The 11,348-nt window shown below is 40.3% G+C and overlaps 1 protein-coding gene across 3 annotated transcripts in view; it reads left to right on the top strand.

Annotated features, from left to right (window-relative positions):
- The window catches only part of VPRBP (Vpr (HIV-1) binding protein), a 64,605-nt gene that overhangs the window by 531 nt on the left and 52,726 nt on the right, over window positions 1-11,348 (top strand). For 2 of the 3 annotated variants that reach the window (XM_006770473.2, XM_006770472.2), the window contains exons 2-4: window positions 667-784; window positions 7,049-7,125; window positions 9,144-9,217. In XM_006770473.2, the coding sequence (XP_006770536.1) occupies window positions 675-784; window positions 7,049-7,125; window positions 9,144-9,217 (261 nt within the window). In that variant the 5' untranslated portion in view covers window positions 667-674. Of the gene's footprint in view, window positions 1-666; window positions 785-7,046; window positions 7,126-8,634; window positions 8,837-9,142; window positions 9,218-11,348 lie in introns of those variants that run through there. The other variant, XM_015568354.1, reaches the window with a different exon arrangement.

The following is an 11,348-nucleotide window of genomic DNA, read 5'->3' as shown; positions in this document are numbered from 1 at the left end:
TTTATGTATTTATTTAAATATATTTTTATTGATTTCAGAGAGGAAAGGGAGGGAGGGAGGGGAGAGAGAGAGAGAGAGAGAGAGAGAGAGAGAGAAGAGAAAGAGAGAATCATCTATTGACTGCCTCCTGCATGCCCCCTACTGAGGCTCGAGAATGGCATCGAACCCAGGACCGTTCAGTCTGCAGGCTGACGCTCTATCCACTGAGCCAAACCAGCTAGGACTACATTTTGTATTTTAAAAAATGTAGTCTCAAAATTTTGGAGCTCAGCTGTCTAGACCTTGGATCATTTATGTATGGAATGTAGGTATATACACTTTTAAGGGGTGAAAGGGGCCATAGCTTTTGTCTGATTCTCAAAGGAGTTTCCTGATCCTAGAAAGTTTAAGAATCATGATTTCAATCTGTTTCTCCATCTAATTTGACGTTAAGTGAGCTGAGGCTGAGAGAGGTGACGATTTGCTCATCATGACTTGAGTGATTATCGAGGCTCCCAATCCCAGTTTTCTTACTGTATCACAATTAAAAATTTTCTAAAGGGTTAACATTTTCATGCTTTTAATTACTTTCTATGCTTGTTTATTCCTTTTCTTTCCCCTCACTTTCTTTTTCATAGGAAGTATGTCAGGTTTATTTGTCTTTATTATTATTTTTTGCTTCCTTAGGCCCAGCCATGACTACGGTAGCAGTACATGTGGACTCTAAAGCTGAGCTCACTACCCTGCTGGAGCAGTGGGAAAAGGAACATGGCAGTGGGCAGGACATGGTACCTATTCTTACCAGGTATGGACAATTAATTTTTTAAAAAATTACTTTTTAAAGAAGGAAAACTTGTAGATAGTATAGGAACATTTCACCTTCACTGTGAATTCTAAATCCATTTATTTCCCTTTCAAAACTAGTCTTTATCTCCTTACTTCTTGAAGCTCTTTACATTCCTTTTTTAAAAAAATTAATTAAAAAAATTTATCTTTATTGTTGAAAGTATTATAGATGTTCCCCCCCTTTTTTCCCATTGACCCCCTCCACTCTATACTTGCCCCTTCCACACCTTCTCCACACTATTGTCTGTCCATAGGTTATGCATATATGCATATAAATTCCCTGGTTAATCTCTCCCCCCTCCCATCCCTTCTTAAGTTTCTTACCTTTCCTTTCAGGCCCTTTGTTCTCATTCTCCTCTGTAAGTTGTTCTGCTTGTGTTTTTTTTTTTTTTTCCTTCTTCCTGTTAACTGATTTCAGAAAGGAAGGGAGAGGGGGAGAGAGAGAGAAACATCAGTGATGAGAGAGAATCACTGATTGGCTGCCTCTTGCACGCCCCACACTGGGGTTTGAACCTCCTGGTTCATAGGTTGATGCTCAACCACTGAGCCACGCCAGTCGGGCTCTTCTGCCTGTGTTTTAAGTCCAGGGCTTTGTTTGTGGTTTTCTTTTCCATTCACCCTAAGTATTCTCCAGAGATAGTTTCATCTCCGTCCATGATTTAAAACATTATTCCTATGTTAATTTTCAAATCTCTATTTTACTTCAGACCCCTCATTTTAAAATTTCAGATATATTTCTCAGCTGTTTGTTTCACACATCTTTAGCTGTCTATTGCACAGACACCTAAAACATGCCATGTCCAAAATAGAGCGTATAGCCTTCATCCTCCCTCCCTCCTGTTCACAGCTTCTTCCGTGCCTTGGTGTAAATGGTTTTAAACTGAACAACTGAAAACCATCCTCTCTTGTGTATTCCTCTACCAGCACAATTTAGTCATCAAGCTCTGAGGAGTCTGCTTCCTCCTCTGCACCGTCCCATCACTGCTTTCTTCATTAGGTATCAGCTGGCTCTTGCCTGGCCCGTTAGGCAGCGTGTACTATCCCTTTGTCTCCAGCTTACCCTCTTCGAATACATCCTCCCCTTTGCTGAAAGATGCATCTTTCCATACACAAATCTGATTGTCATATCGCTATTCCTGATTCTTCCCTGGTTCCTGTTTTCCTACAGAATGAAATAGGAACTTTTTATTTTCTAAATTGATTTCAGAGAGCGAGAGGAAGAGGAAGGGGGGTAAAGGGAGAGAGAGAGAAACATTGATTTGTTGTTCCACTTATTTATGCAGTCATTGGTTGATTCTTACATGTGCTCTACCAGAGATCAAAGCTGCAAATTGGCATATTGGGATGATGCTCTAACCAATTGAGCTAACTGGCCAGGGCTAAAATGTAAACTTTTTAGAGTGGTTTATGAGGCCGCTTATATTTGGCCCCACCTCCTCTTTCTGCCTCAGAGTGTTGGTTTCCTTCAGCAAGGAGTAGTACTGTATTTTCTGATGCCTTGTGTATTGGAACTACGCTCTAATCAACCGAGCCACCTGGCCAGGGCCAATGATCTATTTTTTAGGGACAAAGAAAACTGACCTTATGAAAGTTTAAACAGATAAATGCATTTGTTCATAACTGCTCTGATACATGGGGAACATGTGAAAGTACAGGTTTTTTTTTAAGGACAATTGTTGACTGGTGGAAAGGAGGTTTAATTTGTAGAGGCATTGGAGATTAAGAACTAATCACAAGATACTTGAAATGCAGCCACAGTGAATTAAAGGAACTAAGGATTGTGCAGTTATATGTGGATTATTGATGTAACTGAAAGAAGAGAATCATAAATGGGGATCATGTTAGCAGTGGATTCACTCAATTGCTCTAAAAATTTTATCAAACACAAATACTCAACAAAAATACTCAAATGTTTTATTTTCAAGGCCCTTTCACATTTATCGTTTTTGACCATCATTGTCACTATGCTAAGTTATTTAGCAATGCAAAACCTAAAATAGAGGGTCCTGTCTTCAAGGTGCTAACCTTCTAGGAAGCAACTAATGGATAAGAAACAATGCAGAATAGTACAAAATCCCATATAATAAAAGGCTAATATGCAGATTGTCTCTTTGACTGGGAGTCAATTGGGAGTTCGACTGGGAGTTCGACCAGGGGGCCAGCCTGATTGGCCCCAATTGGCCCCAATCAGGGTAGGCCAGCCGGACCCCACCCCACCCATGCATGAATTTGTGCACTGGGCCTCTAGTAATAAACATATAATGAAGTGCTAAATCTGGCGGTATTGTTCATAAATATTGTGGAGGTGATGAGAATGAAAGAACTTGAATGAGTCAGCTTCTTTTATTCACTCAACAAATATTTGAAGACCTTTTGTGTGTCAGAACTCAATGAGACACTTCTCTGAATCTCAACTTCCTCATTTGCTACTAAAAGTATCACTGAGAGTTACATTGTTAAAAGAAAGCCATCCTCAGAGCTACTTGGGAAAGCCTGCATATCCAGACAGTGGAAAACAAGGTTAGAATCCTGGTTTTACTCCAATTCCAGTGGGCTTTCCAGTCCAAGATGAGGGAAAGTTTCCTTGGAAAAGGGATTTGAAAGATGGTAGAATATGGCTCGATGAAAAGTAGAGAAATAGGTTTTCTAGAAAATGTGAAAAATGTGACTGAAAAAGGCTTTGAGGAGAGAAGGGTCTGGGGCACATTTTGTAGCAGTGAGGAAATGGGCCCCACCAGAGTGGAGGGTGAATAGGAGGCTGGAATGGGAAATTGTATGGAGTGAAATCCTAAAAAGATCTTCAAGGTTAGAGGGCAGTTTAAGGGACAGGATGAATTCAAAGTGTAGTGTACTTTAATAGGGGCAACTTCTACCCCCTCCAAATTGTGGGTCTGTTAGTTCACTGGATTTTGAAGTCCCTTCATGTTTTTTCACCTGCTCCTCAGTGGCCGCAGGTTTGGGTATTTGGTATATTCCATGAGAGCAATGAGCCCTGGCTGGGTAGATTGGTTGGTTAGAGCGTTGTCCAGGTACGCCAAGGTTGCAGGTTCTATTTCAGGTCAGGGCACATGCAAGGAGCAACCAACGAATGCATAAATAAGAGGAACAAATCGATGTTCCCTCCCTCCCTCCCTCCCTCTCTCTCTCTCCCCCGTCCTCTCTTTAAAATCAATACATAAAAATTTTTTTAAAAAAGAAGAAGCAGCCCTAGCTGGTTTGGCTCAATGGAGACAGTGTTGGTCTGCGGACTGAAGGGTCCCAGGTTCGATTCTGGCCAAGGGCACATGCTGGGTTGCAGGCTCGATCCCCCAGTAGGGGGCGTGCAGGAGGCAGCCAATCAGTGATTCTCTCTCATCATTGATATTTCTATCTCTCCCTCTCCCTTCCTCTCTAAAATCAATAAAATATATTTAAAAAAAAAAAAGAAAAGAAGAAGCAGGCAATGAATTACAGGTCTACATAATCTTTTATTGACCACTACTTTTTTATGATCTTTTGGCACTTTTCCTAAGAAAAATGTACTGCAGTTTATAACTTTAATTGATTTTATTATTTATGTTATTTTATTTATTATATCAAGTCTTTGACTTGATTCTGTAAAAAGGACCTGGCATTGGGCCAAGCTGTGTGAGCTTAATCCACAGTATTGAAATATTACTTATATATTGTAAAGTACTTTGCTTGATGGATTTTTTTACTTGTAAAACTATCACCCAGATCAAGTTACAGAACTTGCGTAGCACCTCCAGAAGGCTCCCTCCTGCCCTATGCCAGTCAGTATCTACCTTGGGTTGTTTTCTGTTTGTTTGATTCTTTTTTTTTTTTTTTTAATATATTTTATTGGTTTTTTACAGAGAGGAAGGGAGAAGGATAGAGAGTCAGAAACATCGATGAGAGAGAAACATCGATCAGCTGCCTCCTGCACACTCCCCACTGGGTATGTGCCCGCAACCCAGGTACATGCCCTTGACCAGAATCGAACCTGGGACCCTTGAGTCCATAGGCCGATGCTCTATCCACTGAGCCAAACCAGTTAGGGCTGATTCTCTCTTTTTTAAAAAAAATTATATTTTTATTGATTTCAGAGAGGAAGGGACAGGGAGAGAGAGATAGAAACATCAGTGATAAGAGAGAATCATTGATTGGCTGCCTCCTACACATCCACTATGGGGATCAAGCCCGCAACCCAGGCATGCGCCCTTGCCTGGAATTGAACCCGGGACCTTTCAGTCTGTAGGCTGATGCTCTATCCACTGAGCCAAATCAGCCAGGGCTGATTCTCATTGTAAATAGTAACAACACCTAAATAGTTCTCACATATCAGGCTTTGTTCTAAGTAGAGTACATATATTAACTTAAACCTCAAGGAATAGGTACTGTTACCATCATTTTACAGATGAGGCACAGCAGATAGGTTAAGTAATTGGACACACAGTTAATGGGAGGTTTGAACCCTGGTGATCTGGCTCCAGAATCCATGTTTTTAATTTCTGCTATGCTATATTGCTTAGTTTCAACTGGAGATTATAGTAGGTCTTATGTAATTTTACATATATTTTGTGTAATTGCCTTTTGTGGCAAAGATAATTTTCAGTTTAGAGGGAAAGGTAGAAAAAGTAGAAATAATTCTGAGGCTTGATGGGGAAAAACATACTAGAGTGGGTAAGAATTTTTGCAGGGAGCTTAACCCTAAGACTAGGAAGTATGGTTTTGTGGAAATGAAACATATAGGAGAGTTTGAGTTAGGACAGCATCTAGGTATTGGAGGGTGGGACAGCCTTGTATTTGATTGTCATTATAATAGATTACAATGTCAGTCTTGCTTAGGGTTCTCTTGCCCTAGCCTGTTTGATTCAGTGTATAGAGCATCCGCCTACAGACTGGAGGGTCGCGGGTTTGATTCTGGTCAAGAGCACATGCCCAGGTTGTGGGCTTGATCCCCAGTAAGGGGCATGCAGGAGGCAGCCAATCAATGATTCTCTCTCTTGCTCCCTCTACTTTCCCCTCTGAAATCAATAAAAATATATTTTAAAAAAAGTTTAAAAGTGATTTTCCTTGTTTCAAAAAGAATGCATGAATACAAAGGGACTCTCTCTTTTGCTCACTCTTGCTCTCCCACTATCCTTCTCTCATCCTCCCTCTCTCTCCCTCTCTCACTATCTCTCAAATTGATATAAGATTAAAAAAAATTCTGTGAAAGTAGCCAGATATAAAAAGAGTGTATGGATTCCATTTATATGAAACTGTGGAATAGGCAAAACTAATCTATAGTGAGAGAGAGAAGATGAGTGGCTGCTTGGGTGCATGGGTGGGAGCTTATGTGGGGGAAGAATGTGGTAGGCCAGTGATAGTGAACCTATGACACCCGTGTCAGAGGTGACATGCAAACTCATTTTTTTGGTTGATTTTTCTTTGTTAAATGGCATTTAAATATATAAAATAAATATCAAAAATATAAATCTTTGTTTTACTATGGTTGCAAAGATAAAAAAATTTCTGTATGTGACATGGCACCAGAGTTAAGTTAGGGTTTTTCAAAATGCTGACACGCCGAGCTCAAAAGGTTAACCATCACTGTTGTAGGCTGAGGCAATACCACAAAGAAAGGCCCTGAAGCAGTAATCAACTTGGACTCTGAAAATCAGAGAAGGCCGTGTTACTGCAGCCTAGTGAAAGAGGGATGGAGAGAAGTGGTCAGAGATGCAGACAGAATCTGGATTATTCTAAGCCATGATAGTACTTGGGTTTAACTCAGCTATTGTGGTAAGTCATTGGAAGTTGGAGGATGAATTGTCAGGTTAAGCATTGAAGCAAAAAGCAAGGAGACCAGTGCAAGCAGTCCAGGCAGTTGATGATGGTGGTCTGGACAAGGATCGGAATGGTCAAGATTTGGAGAAATAATTGAAGTCGAGAGATATTTTGAAGGTAGGGCTAACAGGAATTATGAGGGATGAGGAAAAAAATGAGGGTTTTAATGATGATTCCTAGGTTTTTGGCTTCTGAGGAGATAACAGTGCTATTTTTTGAGACTGGAAAGGGGAGAGGAATGATTTTGGGAGTAGAAATTGTTTTATAAGATTATTGTTTAGATCTCTGTTTATCAGAAAAATACCTTTTCTTAACTTTTTGCTTTTATTTACGCTTTGACTGTTGACTATTGTAGGTGGTGGCACATGTTTTTATATGCTTGTCTAGAGTTGACCCTGTCTTCCCTTTGTGCTAGGATGTCTGAATTGATTGAAAAAGAAACTGAAGAATATCGTAAGGGGGATCCAGACCCATTTGATGATCGACATCCTGGTGAGACCTGTGTTCTAAACGTGGCTTTAATTTTCTTACAAAAGAAAATTGCTTAATAGAAAATATTTTCCAATTGAAATCACATACTTCATGCTAAGTTTTAAGACCTAATATTTGTTAAAATATTGTTCAAGGTGGGAGCAGTGAGGAAAAATAAATTTCTGGAGAAATTAAAATAATTTGTAATATTTACACATCAAATAAATGTAGGTATACCTTATTGACTCATTTGGTATGATTACAAATACTTAAAAAGAGAAAACTGTTTTCTCTTTCTGACTGTTAAACCCAAAGGTGTCTGTGCCTTTACCTCTCTAACAATGCTAACGTTTCTTTTACTGATGGGGAACGGGGTTGAGAACGCACTCAGTGCTCTGCTTTCGTTATGAAGTTGATACTTGGAGCCTTGAATAATAAACAGCCTTCTTGGTGTCTGCTTTAGTGTTTGGACAGCTACAATAAGCCCTGACACAATGTGGTTTTATTTTGGGCTGATTTAATTAGAGTCATGACAACCTCGCCTGCTTTGGCATGGAATTTGATTTGCTATATGGAACTTGAGACGCTATTTCATGTTCTCTCTAAGGTAGATGACCAGTGGGCAAAGCTTAAGTCTTGTAGGGGCCTACACTGCACTAAACCTTCTCTCTCAAGAGCCAGACCTTTGTGGAGAGAAGAGTCTGAAATTTAGATTATGGAGAGATAGTGAAAATGAATGGGAGTTAGAAAAATAAGAACATTATATATCCACCTGAATGTTGCAGGGTTTATTTCTATTTCTTAGACATTTGTTCTCAAATGTAAGTAAGTTAGGCATTTCACAGTGAGTGTCCAGTTGTTAATGGATGTTCCCTGCTGCCCTGTCCTAGACATCCCCACTTGTGACTTCAGAGGACTTATTTACCTGTTTAACCCACATTTTCAGTAAGGCAATCAGAGTATGAAATACAAAAATGAATGTGAAATAAGAATTTTAGTTAATGTATGGCATTATGAAAAGAACTAAAAAGAGAGATAATCATGCTTAGTGATACTGCCTTAGAAAGGATGAAATAGTAATGAGGTAGAAGGGAGAGACAGAAAGATATACTTTTTTTTCAGTAGGAATGTAAAGACAGTTTTTTCCTCCCTACCTCTCATGTTAAGCAATATTTGTCATTAACCATACTTTCTATTAATAAATATAATGGTCTTAGTTCCATCATTTCTAAAACATAGAAAGTTGGTAATCTGAGGTCCTCATTTGTTTTTATGATACTAGTCTCTAACTTTTCTTTTTTGTGAATTACTTTGGGATACTAATTACAGCTTGGGCAAAACTTCATATCAGCAACTTACATCTTTTTTCATCCTTTGACTAAGTTTTTCACTCTAATGTTTTGAAAAGAAAGCTAAAGATAGATAGTATCTGTTTTAAAAACAAACCTCTCCCAACCGTTAACCGATTATTTTACTTTTAGGCCGTGTGTTGAGTAGATTTTAGGCTCTTTGTCTCCTTTCTTTCTCCAGGGGCTCAGAATTCAAAGCCAAGGTTACAGTATCTTTAGAGGTGATGATTGCTTAGTGTGATTCCCACCCCACCCCTGGATGTCTGCAGTTTTGAGTCTTGTAGTTGAAAGGGGGACTAGACTTGAAGCCTGTCTTTCCCAGGCCACCCATCAAAAGAAGTGTTGCTACCTTTCTGAGGCTGGGAAGTCAGGGGTTTTCTTGTAGATTCCTTTCTGATTCTTATATATACATTTTGTATACACTTGTACATCTTGTATATATTTAACATTGCTGGCCTGGGTCTAGTGCTCATTTAATTCAGCATTGCTATGTAGGCAATAGCCTGAGAGATGGGACGGTGAGTTTTCATATTGTCACTTTTAAGAAATCTAATTTATCAATTTTCTTTGTTTCTATTTCTTTTTGTTTGGTATTTAATAGTATTTATAACAACCAGGGTGCCATTACAGTGGTCTAAGTTGCTTGACGGGGACGGCTGGCTTATTCAACTTTGTTCCCCTCTTTGGTAGGTCGAGCCGATCCAGAGTGCATGCTGGGCCATCTGCTGAGAATACTCTTCAAGAACGATGATTTCATGAATGCGGTAGGTTTGCTGCTTACTTTTCTCCAGATTATCATCAGTAGATGCTGTACGTTTTCTTGTTTTTCTAAATAGTTTACTTTCTCCTGAGGCTTTGACAAAGGTGGGAATAGAGTGGATAGGTTTTTAATTTGGTGAAATGAGAGTAACCATGGCCTCATCCTTACCAAAGTCCCAGGTATTTTCTCAAGGTGTGTACTTTGTTCAGTTGAATATTGGTGAGAGCTCCCAAGGCACCTGTGTTTATCTTTGGACAAGATGATTTTGAGTTTGGGAATATAGGAGTCCTCTTGGGTTCCTCAATAGAGAAATCAGAGTGATGTATGCGGCATGATTCTGCATTGTCACTGCATTGTGTTCATTGGGAATGTCGATGGAGAGAAAGGTGCCTTCTCTAACTCAGGACTGTTGAGGAGTAAATGAGAGGGGAAATACACACATACACATCTCCCTCACAGCTCCTAGACATAGTCATTGTCCAATAACTGTGGCTGTTTTTGGAGGCAGAATGGCATGATGCTTGAGAACATGGGCTTTGTCCGGTGGGGAGGATCCATGTTTTGAGTTTAATGCATCTCCATCATTGACTGATCTTTAGGCAACTTAAGCTTTTCCAGGCTTTATTTTCCTGATCTCTAAGATAGGGGTTGATAGTTCTTACCGTAAAAGGTTTTTATAATCCTTGAATGAAATTAAGCATGAAAAGTATTTAGCACAGAACTTGGTTCATGAGAGCTCAGTAAGTATTAGCTATTATTATCTATACTAGAGGCCCGACGGCCTGTGCCCTCTTGCAATCTGGGACCCCTCTCTCCTAACTGCCTGCCTGCTCACTCCTTACTGCCTGTCTGCTCGCTCCTAACTGCCTGCCTGCTCCTGCCTTACCGCTCCTTAGCGCTGCCACAGAGGTGGGAGAGGCTCCTGCCACTGCTGCTGCACTCACCAGCAGTGAGCCTGGCTTCTGGCTGAGTGGTGCTCCCGCTGTGGGAGCACACTGACCACCAGGGGGAAGCTCCTGTGTTGAGCATCTGCCCCTTGGTGGTCAGTGCATGTCATAGCAACCGGTCATTCTGGTCATTCCGGTCTTCCGCCCTAATGGTTGCTGGGCTTTTATATATATAGATTGTATTAACTTCCCAATTTATTTCTCTGTTATCAATGTATCTTCTCAGCTTCAGATCACTTCCAGCTGCTTTCCAGACAGTCCAACTTGGATATCCCCCATGGACACCTTGAATTCCACGTGTCTAATTGTTTGGTTCACAATCTGTTTCTCTTGTTCTCTAGCTCAGTAATGTGTCCTTGTCTAGCCAGCTAGAAGTTACCTTCTGTTCCTCCAAACTCTCTAATTCAGTGGTTTTAGCATTCCTCCTCCTTAACCTTCACAAGTTTCTCCACTTCTTTCTGCCCTTATTGCCAGACCTAGGTTTAGCCACTACCATCTCTCACTTGGCTACTTCAGTAGCCCCTATAGTTGCTGAGTTGTTTTGGGGGAATTTGATTGTAAAGCTGCAGAAGAGATTACATATGATGTCATGGCTCAGTGGGTTCGTAACTATAGTAAAGGTTTGCCTAGCTGGTGTGGCTCGTCATACCTGGGTTCCATCTCTGGCCCCAATTGGAGACAGCCAGCTGGAGCAGCTCAGTGGCTAAGCTTCAAAGTATGAACCAGGAGGTCAAGGTTTCATTCCCAGTCAGGGCACATGCCCGGGTTATGGGCTCGATACCAAGTAGGGGGCATGCAGGAGGCTGATGGATGATATTTTTCTCTCATCGATGTTTCTATCTCTCTATCCCTTTCCCTTCCTCTCTGAAATTAATAAAAATATATTAAAACAAATAAAAATAAATACATATTTAAAAATAATAATTAAAGGTTTAATTAGTAATTGTTAGGTATGGTCTTCTTTAATACCTTGTAGGCAAGCGATAAGAGTATATTAAGTATTTGTTAGGCTTTATTAATTTGACTGGGTTGAATTTTAGACAAAACATATTCCTTGACGGGTAGTTTGGTTGGTTGGAGTGTCATCTCATGCACCAAAGGTTGTGGGTTCAATTCCTAGTCAGGGCACATACCTAGATTGTGGGCTCCATCCCCGGACAGGGCTCCTATGGGAGGCAACATTGATTC

The sequence above is a fragment of the Myotis davidii genome, unplaced genomic scaffold (assembly GCF_000327345.1).
Source record: "Myotis davidii unplaced genomic scaffold, ASM32734v1 scaffold663, whole genome shotgun sequence".
In the NCBI taxonomy this organism is placed as follows: Eukaryota; Metazoa; Chordata; class Mammalia; order Chiroptera; family Vespertilionidae; genus Myotis; species Myotis davidii.
This window is presented reverse-complemented; position numbering and strand designations above follow the sequence as displayed.